Genomic DNA, 25,165 nt, shown 5'->3' with positions numbered 1-25,165 from the left:
TCAAGGGGTATGAATACTTTTTCAAGGCACTGTACATATGTACCAATGATGGTTTAAAACCTTTATAAACACCAGGCGACCATGAGGACCCATGAGGAGTATCCACTCTTACCGCCAGGAGGGTGACCCCTTTCCCCAACCACCACCAGCTTCTAGGCTGATCAGGTTTGCGCTTGTTACTTCAGGTTACACTTCCCCCAGGTATATTCTATACTTATAAATTACATTCTCTTAGCCCTTGTACACACGGTCGGACATTCCGACAACCAAATCCGTCGGATTTTGTCCGACGGATTTTGTCTGAAACTGTTGCATACACACAGTTGGACAAAGTTCTCAGAAAATCTGATCGTACTTAACGTGATGACGTTATTTCGTTAGGACGGGACTACGTTCAGGCTAGTTGCCAATAGCTTTGATGTAGGAATTTGATCTGAGCATGCGTGGCACTTTGTCCGATCGGAATTCTCTACACATGATCGGACAAAGTCCCATCGGATCATGTTGTTGGAAAACTTGGTCCGTCAAATATTCAGATGGAAACAGTCCGATGGAGCCCACACACTGTCGGATTATCCGACAACACGGTCCTATCGGACATTGTCCATCGGAATGTCCAACCGTGTGTACAAGGGCTTAGGTTTCTGCATTGATTACCAGTTTAGCATATTATTAACTTACCTGGCCATTATCTGACGGCCTGTAGCCATACCACAATCACACCCACTTTAAAAGCCAAGTCTTTAATGCACACATTCAGAGGCTTTTCCCATTATCAGATTGCTTTACTTAGCAGGTACAGTCGTAACAACATGGCTTACCTTATTTCCATGATTGTAGCAGGGTTAGGGCGAGTTCATATCTGTGTAATGTGTTTTAGACATGTATTTTAGGTACATAAGTATACTCTATATTACACACGTAATCCTGAAAACACATCAAAGATGCAGCAAGCAAAACTTTTTTAAATGCACCAAAACTAAGTATTCATAATAACCGTGGGAACTGTCTCAAGCATAGTTTAAAGTGGCAAGTACATACTAGTACTTACAATATTGTTCCATTGTAGGTGTCATAGTAGGGGTATTACGGTAGTCACCATAGGGGTGCATAGTAACCTCTAAAATAGGATTTCTATTCCCACCCTTCCAACTACATGTCTGGGGCCTCTACGCTTTCCCTGACAGGGAAAAATTTATATATGTGTCCAGACAGTGTAAAATTGTGTCTCTCCTTTTTTCCTCTCAAATCCCATGCAGAAATGGCTTCCTAGATAGTTGGGGTGCAGATTCGCTCCCTGGATCGGACAGCCACATGCATTTCTCTAGGCTGCTACAGGACTATCCTGGCCGTTTGCTATCTTGTCATGTGAGAACCTCCCTTTAATAAAGTGGACATGTCAGATATACAGAATATAAATAAGTATATTGCCATGTCAAAATGGCCACCTAAACATCCCAGGATTTTAGTAAAAATTGCAAATACTGGTTTCCACAAGATGGCTTCTTGTAGCCCATAACAAAGGACAACCTAGCTCTCAATGAGTCCTTGCCAGCCTAAACAAGAAACATAACACCATGTTCAGGCGGCCAAACAAACTGCAGCACAAAACCTGTGTACAAGCCCTTTCATAAATGAGGGCCACTGTTCTCACATCCTTAGCAGGCCAAGTGACACATACCTTGGAGGTGAGCCTGATGTGCAGAGGGAGACCTCTCATATGGTTCTGGTTCTGGGATCACTGGAGTGGGAACAGTGACCCTCAGAGCACAGCGGGGTAGGAGAGCCTGCAGGGTTTGATTGGCTGAAGATGGCTCATTTATTCACTGCTGAATGCCTGTGGGCTGGAACATATCCCAATGGACCCATGCATCCGCGGCCAGTTGCAGAGCCATGCTCAGTACGTCCATGAAACCAAGAAATAATGTTATATAAGGCCAGAAGTAATGCCCATATTGGGTGCAAATAAAGTGATTTTATAGACTGGACTTATGCCGCGTACACATGATTGGAAATTCGGCCAGCAAAAGACCGATGAGAGATTTTGGTCGGAAAATGTGATCGTGTGTATGCTCCATCGGACTTTTGCTGGCCAAATGTCGACCAGCAAAAGATTGAGAGCATGTTCTCAATTTTTCGGTCAGAAAAAGTTCCTATCTGAAAATGCGTTTGTGTGTATGCAATTCCGACACGCAAAAACTTACGCATGCTCAGATTCAACTACAAGACGGAAGCTATTGGCTACTGGCTATTGAACTTCCTTTAACTAGTCCTGTCGTAAGTGTCGTACGTCACCTCGTTCTTGACGGTCGGAATTTGGTGTGACTGTGTGTATCCCAGATAGCTTGAGCGAAATCCCATCGGAATTCCATCAGGAAAGCCATCAGAGCTTTTTCCGACCAAAATTCAGATCGTGTGTACGTGGCATTAATGTTGTTTATGTGTTACACTAAAGCTACTTTTTCATGTTGTTTTACTGGATCAATTCTAGCGCTCATGTAGTTTGATGCTAATTCTCTGTACCCGTCTGTTATTGCATTTATATCAGATGTCCAATGCTTGTTATCTTTGTTTCGTTGTTTTGAAAAAGTAAAACATCTATAAAAATTGTCAATTAAAAAAAAAAGAAAAAAAGAGAAAAAAAAAAAAGAAAAGTAATGATTTTAAAGGGCAGAGCAACGAAACAGTCATGACATACACCTCAGCAGAGGTTAAAAAAAGAACCATGCTTGGAGTTCTGCTTTAGAAATCTTTATAATATAATTATTGTTTATCACAAATGCCCAATAAAATGTATTTTTATCATAAGTCATTCAGATTGTATGTTTCAAAAGACACAAACGTGGGCCCTAAAATCTAAGAAGTTACAAATAGATTGTAGTAAGGCTCCATGCACACTGAAGCTTATAAACTGCAGTTTATTGGAGTTTGGGCGTTTTTTGTAAAAGCCCATAAACTCCACTCTATGTTACCCTATGTGTCCATGCACACATTGACGTTTTTCAGCTTTAATGAGCAGTGGAGTTTATGGGCTTTTTTCTGAACGCCAGAAATTCGGGTTCAAAGTGCCGTTTTTCAGCGCCAAAAAACGACAAACGCAGATAAACGCTCATAAACGCTTGTAAACGCTCATAAACGCTCGTTCATTAGTGTTCGGCATTCTATTTTTCAATGCATTGTGGGATTTTTGGAGTGTCCTCTGTGTATTTTTATAAAAAACGCCCATTAACGCTAACGCTGTAAAACGCTCATAAACGCTCATTAACGCTAGTATAAAACGCTGTTAAAAGCAGGTTTTTCAACCAGCGTTTTCTGCCAGCAATCTGGCGTCCAGAAATAGCTTTTTTGAGCTTCAGTGTGCATGGAGCCTTAAGATTAATAAAGAAACATGTGGTTTACTGTTGTCAATGGACTTATAGAACACAGGCCCTTACAATTCATTACATAGGATACAGTACAGGGATACATTTAAATTAATATGCATCTAGCTCTCCAAGAGTGCACAACAGTATTCAATAGCTGAGGATCTCGGTTAATTTAGTTGCTCTGATAACTACATACCATGTTGTTTGATGCTGTTATGCACAATCAAATTTTAAGATAAAATGTTTGTCAGCAAGAGACCGCATGAGGTCAGGCAAAGCAATACTGTCATGTCAAAAAACAAAAAAAGCTGGAAAAAGGCCCCTGCAAAAGAAGGAGGTAGTGTAGTCTGGGCCATCTTTAATACTGATTGGACCCTGGGCAAAAAATGTCCAGGCCCCCCCCCAGTGCAATTTCACTCTCCACCTGCTCTGAGACATACAATAAATAGCAGCTAGACTTAAAATCTGTTTGCTGTATGAGATCAGGCAGCAAACGTGATTGGTTTCCAGCGGTTACAGCATATCATTACTGCTTACTGACTGGTTGCTAGAGGTTACAGCACACATTACAGCTCACTGATTAGTTGCTAGAGGTTACAGTAAATGATTTCTGATTGTTAATTGGTTGCTAGAGATTACTGTACAGTAATACTGCTCACTGATTGGTTGCCAGAGGTTACAGCACATTAGCGCTTCACTGCAGGGGGGCATGATATACATATGAATGCCACCTTTATTTACATATCAATGCTGCAGCCCACAGCTATTTACTTAGTAATGCTGCTGCTATTTACATATGAATGACGGTTATTTACATGTAAACACAGGGTCTGCAGGTGAGTCATCTGTACACAACAATAGGGCAGAGCTGGGCAGCATTAGTAGCAGCACTTCACACAGATATCGGGACACAGCACAGGACTAAAACTTCAAGGGACAAGGGAATTTAAGCTGGGATAGTTAGCAAGTATGAGGAAGCTGCTTTGGGCCCCACAACAATGACAGGGCCCAGGGCAGCTGCCCCTTTTGACCTGCCTTAAAGACGGCCCTGAGTGTAGTATACTCACTGCCTGTGTTCTTTCCAGGCGTTGCATCTTCTGTAAGTCTCCAACATTTCACTCTTACGGAAATGTTTGATGAAAGTGTCCCTGTCGCACAATGTGGTTCAATTTTCTGACCTCTACATTAATTTAGGACCCAGTAATTACAGTGCCTTGCAAAAGTATTCACCCCCTTGGCATTTTTCGTGTTTTGTTGCCTCACAACCTGGAATTAACATGGATTGTTTGAGGATTTGCACCATTCAATTTACAGAACATGCCCACAACATTTGAAGATGTTTATTTTTTATTTTTTTGTGAAGTAAACAACAGATATGACAAAATAACATAAAAAGTCATTGTGCATAACTATTCACCCCCCTAAAGTCAATACTTTGTAGAGCCAGCTTTTGCAGCTATCACAGCTCTAAGTCGCTTTAGATAAGTCTCTTTGAGTTTGCCACATCTTACCACTGGAAATTTTGTCCATTCCTCCTCCTTGCAAAACTGCTCCAGCTCCTTCAAGTTGGATGGTTTGCACTTGTGAACAGCAATCTTTCTGTCTGACCACAGATTTTCCATTGGATTGAGATCTGGGCTTTGACTAGGCCATTCCAACACATTTACATGTTTCCCCTTAAACCACTCAAGTGTTGCTTTAGCAGTGTGTTTGGGGTCATTGTCCTGCTGGAAGGTGAACCTCCATCCTAGCCTCAAATCACACACAGGGTTGTACAGGTTTTGCTCAAGAATATCCCTGTATATAGCACCATCCATCTTTCCCTCAACTCTGACCAGTTTCCCAGTCCCAACTGTTGAAAAACATCCCCACAGCATGATGCTGCCACCATGTTTTAATTTGGTGATGGTGTTCTTTGGGTGATGTGTTGGGTTCTGCCAAACATAGCATTTTCTTTGATGGGCAAAAGATTTTAGTCTCATCAGAGCAGATCACCTTCCTCCATACATTTTGGGAGTCTCCCACATGCCTTTTCCCAAACTCAAAATGTGTAATTTTGTTTTTTGCTGAAAGTAATGGCTTTCTTCTGACCATTCTGCCATAAAGCCCAACTCTATGGAGTGTACGGCTTATTGTCACCCTATGTACAGATACCCCAGTCTCTGCTGTGGAACTCTGCAGCTCCTCCAGGGTTACCTTAGGTCTCTGTGCTGCCTCTCTGATTAATGCCCTCCTTGCCCGCTCCCTGAGTTTTGGTGTGCGGCCGTCTCTTGGCAGGTTCTTTCCATTTGGTTATGATAGATTTGATGGTACTCCTACGGATCATCAAAGATTTGGATATTTTTTTATAACCTGACCCTGACTTGTACTTCTCAACAACATTGTCCCTTACTTGTTTGGAGAGTTCCTTGGTCTTCATGGCAGTGTTTGGTTAGTGGTACCTCTTGCTTAGGTATTGCCACCTCTGGGGCCTTTCAAAAAGATGTGTATATGTAATGACTGATCATGTGACACTTCGATTGCACACAGGTGGACATCATTTCACTAATCATGTGATATCTGAAGGTAATTGGTTGCACCAGAGCTTTTTATGGGCTTCATAACAAAGGGGGTGAATACATACGCACATGCCAATTATCAGTTTTTTATTTCTGAAAAATAGTTTTATGTATATATTTTTCTAATTTTACTTCACAAATTTAGACTATTGTGTTCTTATCCATCACACATGTAGCACTGACTCCCGAAGGAGTGGCTGAATTTATTGGGCTTACCATTACCTTCTTTACCTCGTATGCATCTAGGGGGTTTCCCGAGGTAGATGGCCCAAAAACTGCAGAGACTGATGACAAATCCACTTAAAGGGATTTTTATTTGCAAAAAGTAGTTAAACAAACAGTCTCTCAGTATAGGATCAGAGGGTTTAGGTGAAAAGTCCAGGTACTCTTAGCATCAAGGTCAGTATGAAGAATAACTCTCTTACTTTGAATAAATCCAGAGAATAGCCATTCACAACTGAATCCTCACCCTAATTGGATAGTCATTCTCTCACCAGGCCTAGCAGCCAACAGGGTACTTGAGTCAGGAACAAGTCTCTGCCACAGACTTTGTTATAGAACATGTAAAGGAAACTTTAAAGTTTGTAGAACACTCGTGTGGTACCAGTATCTTGCAGCTGGTCCGGCGATACCGCACCAGATTGGATTCACTTGGGTCCTTTAGCTTGTCCAGGCTCTTGATGAGAAGCCAACCCTTGCGTGGCCTTCTCCCGAAGAGTCCTCCACTGGATAACTTCACAGTTGCTGGGCCTCTCCACTAACCGAGATGGCACCGGACCACCTCTGAATCCTTTTTTCAGTTTCCTCGCCTTGTTCTAGCCAGCCCTGAGACTTAAAGATGGGTGGACACGCACCCCAGGCCATGAAAGTCCTGGGGGCTGGTCAGGAGGACCAGGACCATGCAGTCATAGCATAATTTTGGACCGGAACCCTGAAACACGTGACATCTGCATCTTAAGTACCCCCTCCCAGAAAGCACAGTAAGCGTGACACTCCCACTGGGCTGGTTCCGAGAGAAAGTAACTTTAAAGCACCCAAATAGACTGTGTTTCAATACCTGCCTGAAGTGACAGCACCCCCTATGGCCAGGCAGAACACCCTTCAGTCCAGTCAGACTGATGCTGAGGTCAAAATTTAGAGTAATCAAACCCAAACCAAACTGCGGTTTAAGGGTATCATTAAATTTCCAAAACACATAGCGTGTGCTCTTCAGGAGCCGGCGCTACACATATAATTCAGATTTAAAAAAATTTAACTAAAGGCTGTAACGTAACAAAATAGGTAAAAAGCCAAGGGGGGTGAATACTTTTGCAAGGCACTGTATATATAGTTATGAGGATGGAACCACAGCTGGTAGCAAGGAACACAGACACCTGACACTCCTGGAAGTGTCAAAAGCTAAAAACACTGGTGAACGCAGCATCACTGATACAGACAGAGGGAGGTGAAAGGCACAGGCTGACTGAAAGGTGAGGATACTTCCTTTTCTTTTGCAGTGACCTTTTAGCTGCTTATTTTTTAACATGACAATGTTGCCTTTATAGGACACCCGTGATCAGTCCTCATTTTTACATTTTGTGTACTTAGTCTTCTGGGTACCAACCTCTCACTACACGGGTCTGAGTTTCATCTCGGACTGTTTGTAGGAGTAGTTGTAGCCTTTTCCATAGCGCCAGTTGATGCCAACAGCATAGGTGCCATGATTTCCTGGAAGGTACAGTCCGTTTAAGTTTGAAAAATGGCACTGATTGTACCACCATGCTCCTTTATAATCCTGGGCACAGTGCCTGGCATCCAGATCATTGTCCTGGTCCAGAGTGGAAAATTTCATCCCGTTGTGATATGTCATTGAGTCTCCTGGATGAGAAGATATTAAAATATTATTGTGACACATGGACTGAAACTGAACAGTCTGAGCAAAAGGAACACCCATACACAGAGAGGCCATATTTGCCAGCAAGCCAACACTACATTGAACTGACTGTGTATTATATGATTTTTCTAGCAAGGCAATTGCAATGATGAAAAGTAATGCCAAATACTGAAGTTACTAAGGAATAATGAACATTTGAGGCTTTTTGGTTCTCAGCAATGACCACAGAACACCAAAGATACCATAGAGCATTATGTTTTCATCATAAATCCAAATATATTACATTTTAATTTGCAGTCAAATCCCTGGTTTATAGAATAGATAGAGGCGTATTTTAAAACAATTTAGCCTGCTTAAATACAGCTGTTATATGTTTTTTTGTCCATCACCAGTGCATGGGATAGCTTTTAAGTAGCAGGACTTAGGAAGCATCAACATAGGTAGGTGTGCAGACCCAGAGCTCACCAAAAAAGTAGTTGAGAGAGATGCCAAACTGTTAGGTGGTGTAACACTACACCAATGAAATACTTAGAGGGGTGAGCGGGTACCAGTCCACACCAGGTGCTGACTCTCTAGGAGTAGTGTGGTCACCGACATGTCACTGTACAACACAAAAAAATAAAAATAAAAATTATGGTCAACCACAGCTCCACAGTACACCCAGAGAAGCAGCCCTGCCCAACACTCCTGGTAGAATGAGACATCACCTGAAATGATGGAGCTTTTCCTTTCAAACCATAAGCTTGAGAGTTAAGCTGATGAATCCAATGGAATATGGTCGACTTGGTAGCTACAGGACCCTTCCTTGGTCCTTCAGGAAAGACAGACAGCGAAGTTGACTGCCTAACTGCTTTAGTCTATTTAAAATCCATCTTGACAGCCCAAACCACATCTAACATGTGAAGAGCCTTGTCTACCGGCAGCTGACACCTAGGAAAAAAAGACGGCAAGACAAATCCCTTGTTCAGGTAGAAAGAAGAAACTACCTTCTACAAGAATGGTGGCTGAGGTTAAAGAACCACTTTCTCATAGTAAAACACCACAAACAGCTCTTCACAAGAAATGTCAATTCTGATGCCCTTCTTGCCAAAATAATAGCAACCAAAAATACAAACTTCCAAGTCAAAATAACTAAGGGAAGGTCCAGACTCGGCTCAAAAGGTGATTTCTGAAAAACAAACAGCACCAAATTGAGATCCCATGGGGACGAAGATGACCTGACTGGGAGAATCATGTGTGTGACACCTTTAACAAAGGCTCACACCAAGGAATGAGAAGCAATTGGCTTTTGAAAATTAACTGCCAAGGTCCATCTCATATCAACTCCAGACTGGAGGAAAGCCAAAATGTTGCCCACAACATATTTGCAAGGATGAAACTTCCTAGCCGTGCGCAATGCCACATATGATTTGCAGGTCCTCTTGTAAATCCTTCTATAAGTAGCCCTCCTGGCTCCTAACAGTATAGGAACTACTGTGTAAGCCACCCCCATATCCCTCAAGACCCTAGTTTCAACAGCCAAGACCTTAAAACCAGCGATCTTAAAGAAGGATGGAAGATCAGTCTTCTCCTACAAACCCCAAGGACCAGGGCCAGATTAAGAGTATCATGGGCCTGGTGCTGAGGATTTTGATGGGCCTTTTTATGGAAATAAATAAAATGAAAAATTCACACTGTATGCGCAAGAGAACCCATGTGAATGAGCCCTTAATTTTTTTAATTATTTATTATTTTTTTTAATTATTTTCTTCATTTATTATTATTATTTGTTGTATTTTTTTTTTTTAAATATTTTTTACATTTGTTTCACAATACTTTTTTGGGAGAATGGAGCAGTGGAAGGTGTCAGTACTGCATACACGGGGGGGGGGGGCCCAGAGCAGGGGGAATCTAATGGACAGTCTTGGGTGATCAGTACGAGAGGGGCGCAATTACAAGCACCGATCTCCCTCTAGAGTAGGTGGAGTGGCTTTCAGCTGCTTCATGGAGAGTCATAGAGGGAGTGGTGATGGTGTCGTGGTGATGGTGCTTGTGATTGCCTGCCGCACCGATCACCCCTGACTTTCAGATTCCCCTTGCTGCAGGAGGTACAAGGAGCCTCTCATGCAGTGCAGTATCCAAATGGTCAGTCCGTCCCTGCTGGGCCTATATTAAGGTAGAGGCCTGGAGCTGCAGCTCCAAAAGCCCCTACGTTAATCTGGCCCTGCCAAGGACCTCTAATGAGGAGGGAATAACAAAACATAAAGATAAGCATCCTTTATGTCTACCGTTGCCAGGAAGTCTCCTGGCTAAACTGACTCCATACCGAACGTACTGACTTCATATGAACATCCACACCCAGAGAAACCTGTTAATACTTAAGGTCCAATATATGCTAAACATCACCATTTGTCTTTGGAACTGTAAAAAGGTTTCATTATAATAAATGAGAATGGAGTAAGTCTCAGAATTCCAACTTGTAACCTTGCACAATGGTACAATGCACCCATTTGTCTACTATCTCACTCTGCCACACTTCCACAAATTCCTGCAAACATCTCCCCTCACCTGAAAAAGAGGGGATGCTCTTTCATTGCAAGGAATACTTGGCATCCAACTTTGTTAGCTTAGAGGATAATGACTTCTTACAGAACTTGCTCTGAGACTTGCCCTAGGGGATGAAGTCTGCATGCGGGGAACGGACTGTCTCATGGATACATAAGTAGAAGTAGAGGGAACAGGCACCCTTGGAGATGCAAGTTAACCCTTATTATGCAGATATAAAAGAGACCTCTTTCCTCCTGAACTCTTCTGGATACTTTCCCAAATCTGGTCCAAACAAATGTTCCTCATGAACAGAAAACCTGCTAACAGCTTTTAACAAGGCAATTCTGCAGACCAACACTTCAGCCAAAGAATTCTGTGCATGTGTACAGACAAAAGTTCTAAGCATGAAATTTGCTGAATGGAATCCTTCAAAGCATCCAAAGCAAAACAAAGATGCTGAGGAAAATCTGCCAAACCTCCCTCCCTCCAAGGTCAGACTCACTGCTTGCAGAATCCAACATCCTAAGATAGATGCTTAATTCCCCCCTGGAGGCGTTGGCAGATACCAATAGCTGCTTGCTGCCACCTGCATAGCAGCCCTGACCAAAGCAAAAGATACCTTATCCCTTTGACACCGGGTCCCTCTGGGCCCTTTATGGGATTTGGCATGCCAGGTAGGCAGAACTTGTGACTATGTGACTGTTGTGATTGGCTGTCCCATGATAGGAAAACTCCAGGTTGTAAGAAGCGACTGGGAGCTTTTTGTGAGCTGCCGGTCACTGTGCCGGGACTGCGCAGGGCTCGCACTCTCAGCACAGCTCTGTCGGCGCTAATGCATGCAAATATGTGGCCCCTCGGTGCCAAGGCCCAACCGCTGAGAGGCCGCATATTTGAGCGTACCTAGGGGTTAAGCTATGTTTTCAATCGTTTATCAGATGAATTCTTAAAGACTTGATTATAATCCACCAAACATGTAAGACTCTTATTAACCACTTCAATACTGCACCATAGCTGAAAGACGGCTACAGCGCGGTTCTCTAGTTCTGGAATAGCAGACGTCCTCCGAGAACATGCCTCCTGCATGCCCCCTGGGGTGCACATCAGGTGCTCACTGTGACTTTTGTGTCCTTTGATCACAGCTGATCACATGTAAACAAGCTTGCCGATTATCTGGCATGGCTGACAGGACACATTTACACTGATAATGAGGGCTCTTATTATTATCAGTACAGATCAGTGCCACCTCTCAGTGCCCATCAGTGCCCATCATTGCAACCTAGACAGTGCCCCCTCATCAGTGCCCATCACCAGTGGCCTAGACAGTGCCCATCACCAGTGCCCATCACCAGTGGCCATCAGTGCAGTCTCACCAGTGCAGCCTCATCAGTGCCCATCAGTGCAGCCTTATCAGCTCACATTAGTGAAAAAGAAAATTTTTATAACAGAAACTAAAAAAAATTTTTTTTTTAATTTGAAGTCTTTTTTTCATTTTTATTTAGAAAAAAAATAAAAAACCCAGTGGTGATTAAATACCACTAAAAGAAAACTCTACCGGTTTCAAAAAATTATAAAATTTTAATTTGGGTACAGTTTCGCATGACCACGCATAGTGTGACAGCGCTGAAAGCTGAAAACTGGCCTGGGCAGGAAGGGGGGAAAAAGTGCCTGGTATTGCAGTGTTTAAGATAGCTGCATCCACTGAGGGCATGCTCCACTTCTTATGCTGTGTACACATGATCGAAATTCTCGTTGGAAAAAGCTCTGATGGTTTTCCCGTCGGAATTCCGACGGAATTCCGCTCAAACTGTCTTGCCTACACACGGTCACACCAAATTTCCGACCGACATGAACGCGGTGATGTACAACACATACGACGGGACTAGAAAAAGGAAGTTCAATACCTAGTAGCCAATAGCTTCCATCTCGTAGTTGAATCTGAGCATGTGTGTGTTTTTGCATCAAAAGAATGGATTCAGATAGCACCAATCTCCTGACTCCTAATGGAACCATTTAAACATCTGGTAACATTTGTGCAGAGAGCTGCACATGAGTGACCATCATTGTCAGACACTAGCAAAACAAAACAAGGGACTTCCAGTAAGTAAGGGATTATGACGGGGAGGACATCCTGTATCTTTTGACAGTGTCCAATCACCTGTAGATGGCTTGTAACCCTATTAGTAAGGATTAATAGTGTGGCTCAGTTTCCAGCGATGTACGAAAAAGAAATATCTTTAAAGTGGTTGTAAACCCTTACAAACCACTTTGACCTACAGGTAAGCCTAGATTAAGGCTTACCTGTAGGTCCAAGAAACATCTCCTAAACCTATACAGTTTAGGAGATATTTGCCCGAAGACGGGCACTGCTGTCTACGGTGCATGCGCAGGCGCACTGAGCCTGGCATCGTCGATGACGAAGATGCCGCAAAATGCTGCGCGTCTCGGCTCCCGTGCACATGCGCGGGAGTGACGTCATCACGGCTTCGCCGAATGACAGCGGCGGAGCTGCGAGACCCCACCGAGAAGATGGATGCGCCGGACTACAGGGGACAGCGGTGACTTCGCTGGCTCCTGTGTCAGGTAAGTGACACATAATGGGCTACTATGTGATGCGATGCGATGCATAGTAGTCCATTATGCTTTGCCTTTGCAGGGAATGAAAGAGGAAGTAAACTCATCAGGGTTTACTTCCTCTTTAACTTGTTTTATATTCAGTATAACGGTTTACTTTTTAAGTATATGGATAGCCTTACCTGCATTACCACTGATAAAGTTCCCCAGTTCAAGCTTGTACTTCTCAGATTCACCAAGAATTTTGAAGGAACTGTATTTAGCAAAATATCGCACGCTGTCAAAGTCTTGAAGGTCCACATATAGTTCCCAACTTCCTGAAATGGCATAAAATTGGTAAGGATCATAATTTAAAGTGGCAAAGAATGAATGACCTCATAAGTTCTACCAACTGAGTATATTGATAAGATGTACCCTCATCCAAAAATGTAGAAGATACAAACTGGGAGGTCTGGTCCCCAAACCAGAGCTACCAGAGACAAAAGAGAGCTGGCGGGCTATTGCGGTACATATTAAAGAATTGATACAATACTAGTAAACCAAGATTAAAATATACATAATATTTATTCATACAATAAAACCATTTGACAAATCACAAACTGGTACAGGTGGTGACGTATTTCTACTAGTTTCGCTATAACTTAGCTTCTTCAGGAAATACATACATCTGAAAAAAGGTATAAATATGAACAAAAAAATCAGAAAAATACGTTCAAATACAGAACAATGTGAGGGGAGAAGGTAAAAGTGAAATATAAGACTCTGGTTCTTACCCCACTCAATGTACCATCGGCGTGCCCAGGAAAGCCAGGTGAGCCGCCCCCGGCGATTGGGGGAGAGGTTCAAAAAGACAGGCCGGTATCTGGATAAAGTAATATGTACAAAAAAAAAAAGAAATAGTTGTAATGACCATAGATCCTGCCAGAACGACTGGCAGGCTTAACCCAACCTCCTAGACCAAAAAAGTCACCTTAGCGAACAATCATAGCACTGAGTGGGGTAAGAACCAGAGTCTTATATTTCACTTTCACCTTCTCCCCTTACATTGTTCTGTATTTGAACGCATTTTTCAGATTTTTTTGTTCATATTTATACGTTTTTTCAGATGCATGTAGAGAGAGAAATTTGAAATTGCTTTGCCTTCCGGTAAACTGGTACCCCTGCCTAAAGAACACCCCAAAGAAAATGTCGTGTTTGCAGAAAACGCTGATTTAGGCGTGACACCCGTTTTTATTGACCCTCCTGTCCTGACCAACCTGGTCTCTGCATCTGTGACTGTTTCAAATGCTACCACACACTAGTGCAGTATTAGTGTAGGCTACAGCACTACACAGTCCTAGGGAACACTTACACAGGGTCTCCAAAGATGAGATGGCCATCACATTTTGAGAGACCCTAATCTGGAACATTTACAGTTTATATAAAAGTGCAAAAAAAAAAAAAACACACAAAAATAAAAAAGCCAAAAAGAGTTGTCGTGTTATTTTTCTTCTCTTTCTATTGCTCTCTCTCTTATGTTCTCTCTCTTATGTTTGCTCGCTATTGACCTCTCTATTGCTCGCTCCCTATTGTTCTACATCTATTGTTCTCTCTCTATTGTCACTGCATTTTAGAACTGTAATGTTTTATTGTATTTGCTTTGCAGGTATGGTAGGTCTTACTGTTATACCGTAATGTTACTTTGTTTTATTTTTAACCACCATTTGCTTAGCAGATACACCATTCAGCTACAGCACGGGTTTATTTATTCTGACAGCAACATTGTTTGCTCCCACGATACATAAAGCTGTGACTCCAGCACTGTAGGACGTGATTTCACCACCACCGTTAAAAAAAAAGAACATATATGCCGAAGCATATTGGCAGGCGTGGAGGGGAGATTTGCTTCCCCCATGCTTTGGGATATATTTTTTAGACACAGATTGCGATAAAAAATACGTTGTTTTATTGAGTTAACGTTTTATTGTTACTATCGTTTGCTTTTCAGTTACGCCATTCAGCTGCAGCACTGATTTATTTATCTTAACAGCAACATCATTTGCTCTCATGATACGTAAATCAGTGACTCCAGCGCTGTAGGAGGTGATTTCACCACCACAGTTTAAAAAAAAAATGGTGCATATATGCCCATCATTAGAAGTGGGTGGATGAAGGGCGGGATTCTAATGGTGGGCATACCTACTGATCAACCTCTTTTTTTTGTTAAGCCTACAGGCTTCATGAAAAAAAGAACTTTACAATATATGCCCAACAAGGACCAGCAAATACTGGCATGTTACTAGACTTTGAGTGGTTATACCAGAATGATGCCAGCAGGTTTAGGTATCATCTTGGTATCATTCTTTTAAGCCAGTGGTCGGCTTTCATGTAAAAGAAATCCTAGCAGCTAATTAGCCTCTAGGCTGCTTTTACAAGCAGTGGGAGCGAACGTTTCCCCACCCCAAGCTCTTCCATAGTTTTCTCGTGCTCTCCTGTCCCATCAGGGAACCTGAGCTCTGGTTCTGCCAGCTTACCACAGAGCTGATCGGAGACCAGAATGGCTCTAATCATCTCTATCGCCTATGAAACAGGAAGCTACGAGCATTTCCTGACTTAGGTTTTGCCGGATATAAACAGTGCCATTGGGAAATTGGGAAAGCATTTTATCACACCGATCTTGGTGTGGTCAGATGCTTTGAGGGCAGAGGAGAGATCTAGGGTCCAATAGACCCCACTTTTTTTCAAAAAAGAGTACCTGTCACTACCTATTGCTAACATAAGATATATTTACATTTCCTGAGATAACAATAAAACTGGAGTACTTCCTGTGTGTGAGGGGTTATATAGGGGATATCTTCCTGTTTTTGGTTATTCTACCAGTGTTCATTTACCTATAGGTGGCGCATAACCCAGGTAGTAATCTATATGGCTGCTCTGTGTCCCATGATGTATTCAAAGAAATGGATTTTACAGGTAAGTAAAAATCCAATTTTCTCAAAGTAGCACTAATACTGCTCAGCTGGTGATAATGAAAACTGATCTTCCTATTTACTAGTCAGTCTGAGAAAGAATATAAGGTAAAGTGGGGTACACACTATGCGAAAATCAGGCGAACGAATGTCCAATTTTCCTCGTCACTTCATAGCAAATCAGAACTGATTAACGAATCGAATTCTGTTCCCGTACGAGTTTGTCCCTACCGGAATTTTCGTATGAAAATGCGGAATTGCTTGTCGTAAGTTGTGTACACACTATACGAAAATCGAGTGTAAATTCTTTGGAGGAAAATGTCTCCCTAATTTTCTTATAGTGGGTACGAGTGTCAGATAAGCTTTCTAAAATCCATAAAATTTTTATAATTCACCTAGATTGTTTTTTCCCCACAAAACTGGAGTTTTTTGCATGTAGCAAATTATATTGAAAGAGAAGTGAAAGTCACACAAAGTCTTATATACAATTACCTGAAGATGTTATTTGGTGAATATTATCATTCCCCAACCAGAACTCTGTCAGGTAACTGCCAAACCCAATTTTGTAAGAGTTCCAGTCTCGAACGAAATCAACAGAACCATCCATACGTTTCTGGAAAACCTAAAGCAAGAGGAACAGAATAAAATTTAGCCTAGCAGCAAGTTTCATACGTTTTACACAAATCGTGTACAAATTGCAGTTTCTGTAAGTTGGTATAACATGTTAGTTCCAGCGATTAGACATCTAAAATTTAAAGCTGAATTTCAGAAAAATTGATAAACGCAGCTGAGATACACAAGTGAACTGTTTAAATTGCTAAAGTAATTAGTAATTCTGTCCAGCCAATTTTGTGCATCATACACCTATGCCAAACAATACAGACTAGTGAGTGAAGCCACTATCTCTGTTTGCATTAAAGCGGAGTTCCATCCATAAATGTAACTTTTGCTGATCTGGTTCCTCCCACCCTCTGGTGTCACATTTGGCACCTTTCAGTGGGGAGGGGGGAGCAGATATCTGTCTAATCCAGGTATTTGATCCCACTTCCGGCAAAAGATTGCCGCAGTATACGCAGCAATCTATGCCATGTTCGGGCCCCTCCTCCACCCCCCCCGCTGTTTTCTGGGAGACGCACAGGTCCCAGAAGACAGCAGGGACAACTCAGAATCTGCAGAGTGACTCGCGCATGCACAGTAGGGAACCAGGCTGTTGCGGCTTCACTTCCTGATTCCCTTACTGAAGATGCCAGCGCCGAGGGACGGTTGGCTTTGTGTGAGGACATTCCGGGCACCCTGGACAGGTAAGTGTCCTTATTTTAAAAGTCAGCAGCTGCAGTATTTGTAGCCGATTACTTTTCCTTTTTTTTTCAGGCGGACTCCGCTTTAAGGAATACAGTTGTGTGAACAACTCACCCCCAGCCTGCATCCTGTTAATTCGACAATGAAGGAGCAGCAACACATTGACAAGTCATTGGGCAGAGCAGTCAAGGACTGCCCCCTATTATAAAAATAAACGTTCAAAAAACAAAGAGGTACAGCATCTTGTGCAGCATCTCTCTGCCACAAGCAATTCCTTTCGCCTCCTGGCTTTGCCTTGCAGCAGCAGTACTCTGGCCCTCAGGCTTTGGACCCCAGTCTGTTCTGTCACAAACAATTCTCTCAAATTGAGCTGACTGTTCACATACCCACATTGCTTCCAGCTGCACTGGTGTGCACCCCGACTCCTGGGTAGTGCCCTCTGTGCCCCCAAGTGGACACAGCGAGAATTGAGATTAATGCTAACTGATAACAGTCAGCAAAGGAGACAGCACAATCAGGGGAATTCATAAAAGGTGTCAGTGCTTGCACCCAATTCATGTAACCGTCACAGACAGGTACATTATTTTATCCATATATACCCTGGACACTCCTTCCTCAGTGTACTCACTCCCACCCTCCCCAGGCCACTGTGGCCATCACACTGACAGGCACTTGGAGGTGTTTTGTGGAGCCCAATGGGGATTTCAGAGACTAGTTCCACATCAGATCTGCTCCACCTTTGATTGACAGCGCACAGGAGCGGGCGGATCCAGAGCCACTATTCAGTCCAACAGAAACTATCAAATCTGCCCACGGCTGAGTACCGTCATTCAAAAGTGAAGAGGACCTGATGCGGAACTAGTTTCTCAGTTCCCCATCAGGCACCACCCATCCAGTCAGGGCCAGATTAAGAGTATCATGGGCCTGGTGCTGAGGATTTTGATGGGCCTTTTTATGGAAATAAATAAAATGAAAAATTCACACTGTATGCGCAAGAGAACCCATGTGAATGAGCCCTTAATTTTTTTAATTATTTATTATTTTTTTAAATTATTTTCTTCATTTATTATTATTATTTGTTGTAGTTTTTTTTTTTTAAATATTTTTTACATTTGTTTCACAATACTTTTTTGGGAGAATGGAGCAGTGGAAGGTGTCAGTACTGCATACACGGGGGGGGGGGGGGGGGGGCCCAGAGCAGGGGGAATCTAATGGACAGTCTTGGGTGATCAGTACGAGAGGGGCGCAATTACAAGCACCGATCTCCCTCTAGAGTAGGTGGAGTGGCTTTCAGCTGCTTCATGGAGAGTCATAGAGGGAGTGGTGATGGTGTCGTGGTGATGGTGCTTGTGATTGCCTGCCGCACCGATCACCCCTGACTTTCAGATTCCCCTTGCTGCAGGAGGTACAAGGAGCCTCTCATGCAGTGCAGTATCCAAATGGTCAGTCCGTCCCTGCTGGGCCTATATTAAGGTAGAGGCCTGGAGCTGCAGCTCCAAAAGCCCCTACGTTAATCTGGCCCTGCATCCAGTGACACGTCATTTGCCAAATATGGGCTTTTCTCATATTTGGGTACTACTAATGAAAAGCTATTGTGCTTTGGTGCAAAGATTAACTATTCTGTAAACAAGGTAAGCAGCACCCAAACATCCTAGATTTAAACTATATAAAAATGATCTGCTATCCCTTTAAGGGTGGGTAAGAAAAACTAAACATAGACCAACCGAAAAACAGCAGTGCAACATTAATATTTTTTAGTTATGTGGCAGGAAGCTTCTTACCTGCAGTATCAGGAGACACTTTGCAATATTGCTTCAGTGAGACTTTTTCCCTCTAGTGCCAGCTAAGACTCAGTGTCATAACATCCTGCCAGCAGGGTGATTACAGCCAGGGAGCAGGTAGGTAGGTTGACTAAAGTACACAAACCCAAGATAAGTATAGTAACAAGTGCTAGTTGCAATCTGGTACCCCACAGTAGAAATTAAAAAAAACTGAGCACTTAAACCCCCTTCCTAACCAGACCAATTTTCAGCTTTCGGTGCTCTCCCACTTTGAATGACAATTACTCAGTCATGCAACACTGTACCCATATGAAATGTTTGTCCCTTTTTTCACACAAATAAAGCTTTCTTTTGGTGGTATTTAATCACAGCTGGGTTTTTAAAAAAATTTTGCGCTATCAATCAAGAAAGACTGAAAATTTGGTTAAAAAAAAAAATTATTTGTTTCTGTTATTTGTTTCTGTTAAAATGTATTGCAGAGTATTGGCGAGTATTGGCAGAGTATTGCATAGTATTGGCATAGTATTGCAGAGTATTGCATAGTACTGGCAGCGTTGTGGGTTGGATCTGTAGTTCACACAGTGCTGCAAACAATGTCTTCCTCTCCCCTCTCACACTGTACTGATCAGTACAAAGAGGGGAGGGAGGAACTGGCGTCATGAACCGGCATAATTTAACAGAGCGATCACGTGGTAAACAGTCGCTATCAGCGCCCATTTACCGTGATCCATGATGCGCCGGGTCCCCCGGAACCAGCGGTCATGGTTGTTACCAGGTGTGTGCCCCAGGGAGCGTGTGGGAGTGCGATTCTGTGAGGACATCCACCCAGAATAAGCCGACCGCGCTGTAGCTGTCTTTCGGCTATGGCCCAGTCAGCATGCGGTTAACAAAACACGTGGTCATGAGAAGAAAAGAGGTTTAATCTTAAACTACGTAGAAGGTTCTTTACTGTACGAGGGGCCAGGATGTAGAATTTCCTTCCACAGGCAGTGGGAAGCAACGATAGTTTAAAAAAAACAATTAGATAAGTACCTGAACGAGCACAACATACAGGGATATACAATGTAACACTGACATATAATCACACACATAGGTTGGACTTGATGAACTTGTGTCTTTTTTCAACCTCACCTTCTATGTAACAATGTAATTTCTTTGTAAGCAGGCAAACTTACAAAATATTTTTGTAAAAAACTAAATTTCCCCACTGTACTAAGCGCACAATGAAAATATACATTTTTCTGGCTGAGATACTTACAATCCAGCCTCCCCCATCAGTGTGCATGTCGCACAAAACTTTCAGTGGCTTCTTTCCTTCTAGGAATATTGTGTGCCAGTCACTGATTGTGAAACCTGCCTCCAAGAGCTCCTTACAGTTCCTCGCTGTACAGTTGGCAACAGAAAAAAAATAAATAAAAAAAAATGACATTTCCAGTGAGTGAAAGTGATGAAAAAGACACATCTAAATGGACATCTTGCATATGAAGAGTGTATCTATCTATCTATCTATACGCTACCCTGAAAAAGTTTTATATACAATATATAATTTAATATATTTATAATTTTTATATTTTATTTGTTTATTTTGATCAATTTATGAAATGCAAAGTGAGCGTTCAGAAGAGAAATCTAAATTAAATCAATATTCTGACTACCAGCATAATTTCTTACACTTGCAAACTTCAGTTATCCCATCTTGTATATTAAGACAACACAGGCAGTTTGGCCTTAAACACCTAGAACTGTCATTTGTAACACCGGCATGATCTTGTTTTGAATTGGCTTTTTAAAGTAGTTTTTATGCTATTATATTTCCAGTTGTTTGGACCCTCTAAAAGTAAGGTAATTTTTAGGATTTTTTTTTTTATAAAAGTCAGGACTGCAATAACAATTACCAATATTTATTAGAGATTGCCTTGATTAACTGTATTGGGAATGATAGAAGGTAATAAATGGTACTCTGGCCATCTGGCCATATTTTCTGGCTGTAGCTGTTCTCTTTGGGGGGGCTTAACCCATCTTTATAAAATGTTTCTTTCTCTGATGAGCTTCAGTAACCATATTCTCTAGGTAGTGCCTGTCAATAAATCTTTTTTTGTTAAATCTGATCTTCAAATCAGAATTCTTAGCCCTTGTACACACGGTCGGAGAATCCGTCGGAATGTGTCCTATCGGACCGTGTCGTCGGATAATCCGACTGTGTGTGGTATGCATCGGACTGATTCCGTCGGACCCAATTTTCCAACATGTTGGAAATATTTCCCGACCAACTGGTTCGATCGGACATACTCCGATCATGTGTAGAGAATTTTGATCGGACCAAGTGCCACGCATGCTCAGATCAAATTCCTACATCAAAGCTATTGGCTGAGGGACAAAGCCAAGGTTGGGGCCACAAGCAGACAAGAATAGTCGGGTACACGCCAATAGGTCAGGACCACAGGCAAACAGGGATAGTCAAGACACGCCAAAGTCGGTAAGGGAAAACAGTAGCAGAGCACACGGCAGGAAACAGGAAGCTAACACACAAAGGTTGATCAGTAGGATAGGCTAGCAGTGCACAGGTTAATATAGAGTTCTCTGATAGGAGCTAGGGTGGAGCCATGCCAGAGGATGGATTATAAAAGCAGTCAGATGAGGCTTGGCTGGTCTCTAGAAATGAACACATGCAGACAGGTAAGCAGACGAACTCTATTGCATAACCATGACAGTATCTAACGTGGGAATATGTTGAATGGGAAGAATGGTAAATCTTTCTCTTTACTATGGAACATGTGGCACACATCGACCAGCTGTGCCACATGTAAAAGTTATTTTAAGCACCGGAGAAACCCGTACAAAAGTTGCGAGGCACCGTGGGAGATGTCCACTAATGAATTAGACTGCAACATTCATGTCTCACCCCCAAGATGAGAATGCCCTCAACGAAAGCGTCCAGGGCTTCCAAACATGTTTACAAAAAAAGTGATCTGATCAGTATTAAGATGTATAGGTTTGCCAAAGTAACTTCTACCCCTTCTAGTGTCCCTTTTACAAATAGTTAGCGGCTATGGGCATCAGCCTTGATATCTTTTAGGATCCAGTTTATGTTACGGGCAAGGACAATACTAATTCCCACAGATTTGGTATTAGGAGATGTACTTTGAAAAGCATGGGGATAGCGACAATTGGTGAGCAGTTCAACTTGCCCGGTGCTGAAAACAGTTTATTGTAAGTAGACAACCTGGATTTTGGCTCTCCACAGATCCCCCTAAGGTGCATGATCTCTTCTCTGGGACATAGCCTGTCACATTCCAAAAAACAAATTTGGTGGGGAGCCTAGGAATAAGATATTGCAGCTAGTACTGACGTCCATATTGTACTCTTCCAGACGACCAAGGGAATGGAACGATAGAGAGGAAGGTCCCAGCGCCTGTTAACACAGAGGAGGGAAGGTAGGGAGAGGAAATGAGATGGGGGGGGGGGGGGTGTAGACATGTAAAGCGTCAATATACAACTAGCTCTTACTCTCTAATCAGGGGAGGGGCTAAAATACTGGACAAAACAATTTCCAGTCAAAACTATAAAAAAATCCCCAAAAAAGAAACAATGCTCCTATACAAACCACCTCTCACCTCCAAGGGGGGAAGTAATGGAGCTCCCTATTTGGGGTGAAGAAAATTAAAAGATCCAGAACACGAAGGCTTTGCACTCCGTATCAGTAAAAATAACAGCTATTAAACCTTGCAACAAGCAGTAAAACCATGTACGGTACCTGTGAAAGCAGGTCTAACTATGATGACAATAGATCTCATTTAGTTATGTAATCGAACAGCTGGTCAAGTTTCCTGGGAAAGGGGGGATCACTCTGAGGATCTGTCCCACTGGGCCCATGCTCACAGCCATGGCCAGTCTCAAATGGACCCAACAGTAAGTTGCCAGTCTGCCCTGCGGAGGGTATACTGAAGAGACAATGAGCCGATGGCTCTCAGGCATCAATTTAGAGTTTAATAGAAAAGTTGCTGCAGAGCATGCCCCTTGAAGTTTCTGAGGTTTCAGTTCCTGCCACCCTGTGAAAGTGGTCAGTCTCATCTGCAGTGGAAGGATCAAGTTCCAGCAGAGAACTGAAAAATGCAGAGACAGTTGAAAGCAAGTCTGGCTGTAAGAATGCCTCTTACAGGAATGTTTTGTGACGGCTCTGGTTTTCAGTGTTGTCCACCTCTTAGTTCAGTAATGGTCTGAAGCCTAGAGCTGTTGTGAGGCTTCCAGAGTGGCCAAATGAGCCTCTATACAGTGTACCAGGAGCATTCCAATAATGAAACCCATGAGTCAATGTAGGATACCATTTGGGCAACCTGATCAATTTCTCACTGTAGTGCTTGCTCAATAAGTGCAGCCAGAGTGTCGAAGTCAGCTCTGAACCCGGCAAACAGGTCTCTGAGTTCCCTGCCTGATGCCACCACCAGCTGCATCCAGTGTGAATATCTCCTAAACTATCTCGTAAACAAGTCAAGTTTTGGATATATTCACTGGACATACAGGTAAGCCTTATTATAGGCTTACCTGTAGGAACAAGTTCAAAAGCAGAGTTTACTACTGCTTTACCACTTCAGCTCCGGAATGCTTTACGGTACTGCACTGCGTTGCTTTAACTGACAATTGCGTGGTCATGCAACGTTGTAGCCAAATAAAATTGATGTCCTTTTTTTTCCCACAAATAGAGCTTTCTTTTGGTGGTATTTGATCACCTCTGCGTTTTTTTATTTTTTGTGCTACAAATAAATAACAAAAATTTTGAATAAAAAAACAATATTTTTTACTTTCTGCAATAAACATTCCCAATAAAAAAAATGTAAAAATTAAAATTGCTTCATCAATTTAGGCCAATATGTATTCTGCTACATATTTTTCGTAAAAAAATCCCAATAAGCGTATATTGAATGGTTTGCGCAAAATTTGGGATAGATTTAGGGACTTTTTTATTTAATTATTGTTTTTACTAGTAATGGCGGTGATCAGCGATTTGTAGCGGGACTGCAACATTGCGGACAAATCCAACACTAGAGTGACAATTTTTGGGGACCCATGACACGAATACTGTGATCAGTGCTAAAAAAAATGCATAAATATAAATGAGTATAAATGTATAAATGAGACTGGCAGGGTATGGGTTAACACCAGGGGTGATCAAGGAGTTAAGTGTGTCCTAGGTAGGTGTTTTCTAACTGTGTGGGGGAGGGACAGACTGGAGGAAAAGAGAGTTCATGTCGCAGCTTAGCTGAAACACAAAGAACTTTGCTTTCCTCCCTGACAGATCAGTGGTTTGCCATGTTTACATAGGTACACCTCTTATCCGTCTCTTCACAGAACGATCAGTGGGTCATGGTGTCCATCGTGGCCACCGAACCTGCTGACTGGCTCCCACTGTGTCCAACCACAGCGGGAGCTGCGCTCCAGCGGCGCACGCGCCCCCCTATGCTGCGTGCATGAAATCACATACAAGTATGTGATTGTGCACAGCCGGGCTGCCCTGCCGCAGTATATGGTGGGTGGTCTGGAAGTGGTTAAGAGTAAACTTTTATGTGCGTTTGTTTCTGCATAAGCTACTGTGCTCTGTAAGCAATATTGCTTTTTTTCTGCAAAGCATGTAAGTCTTGTCTAGCAAACAACGTGAAAAAGAGCCCATAGCTCATTCTGCTGGTTGGATATAATATTCATCAGGATTGATTTCTGACATATTTTCTCTCTATAAAATATTAGTGATAACTTACCTTCATAGCCTGGATTAGGTGGATCACCCTTTTCTCCTTTTTGACCTGAAACGTGATAACCATCATCATTCACTTTAGCAAATTAAAGGTGTTCTTACAAAAATGTTTGCACAATCCTCCGAACATCAGCAGAACTCTGTGACTTTGGAGCCATTTTTAAGTATTTTAAACCTTGCACACCCTCCTACAACAATTTATTACACAGTAAGTTAGATTTTGGTTACCTTGTATTCCTTGGACTCCTGGCTCCCTTTATATATATATATATATATATATATATATATATATATATATATATATATATATATATATATATATATACACAGTATCACACAAAAGTGAGTAAACCCCTCACATTTTCACATTGTAAATATTATATTATACCTTTTCATGTGACAACACTGAAGAAATGACACTTGTCTACAATGTAAAGTAGTGAGTGTACAGCTTGTATAACAGTGTAAATTTCCTGTCCCCTCAAAATAACTCAACAC

The 25,165-nt window shown here is 42.3% G+C and overlaps 1 protein-coding gene across 2 annotated transcripts in view; it reads right to left on the bottom strand.

Annotated features, from left to right (window-relative positions):
- Nucleotides 1-2,735: 2,735 nt before the first annotated feature.
- The window catches only part of LOC143986509 (ficolin-2-like), a 38,055-nt gene continuing 15,625 nt past the window's right edge, over nucleotides 2,736-25,165 (bottom strand). Inside the window, exons 4-9 of one of the 2 annotated variants that reach the window (XM_077484860.1) lie at nucleotides 24,672-24,716; nucleotides 22,271-22,333; nucleotides 20,180-20,304; nucleotides 16,334-16,463; nucleotides 13,076-13,210; nucleotides 2,736-7,780 (exon numbers count right to left, since the gene is read on the bottom strand). In XM_077484860.1, the coding sequence (XP_077340986.1) occupies nucleotides 7,533-7,780; nucleotides 13,076-13,210; nucleotides 16,334-16,463; nucleotides 20,180-20,304; nucleotides 22,271-22,333; nucleotides 24,672-24,716 (746 nt within the window). In that variant the 3' untranslated portion in view covers nucleotides 2,736-7,532. The remainder of the gene's footprint in view (nucleotides 7,781-13,075; nucleotides 13,211-16,333; nucleotides 16,464-20,179; nucleotides 20,305-22,270; nucleotides 22,334-24,671; nucleotides 24,717-25,165) is intronic. The other variant, XM_077484861.1, reaches the window with a different exon arrangement.

This window comes from Lithobates pipiens, unplaced genomic scaffold (genome assembly GCF_037356315.1).
Source record: "Lithobates pipiens isolate NorthernLeopardFrog02 unplaced genomic scaffold, aLitPip1_a1.2 Scaffold_166, whole genome shotgun sequence".
NCBI classification, from domain to species: Eukaryota; Metazoa; Chordata; class Amphibia; order Anura; family Ranidae; genus Lithobates; species Lithobates pipiens.
Note: the sequence above shows the minus strand (reverse complement) of the source record. Positions and strands in the feature narration are given on the sequence as shown.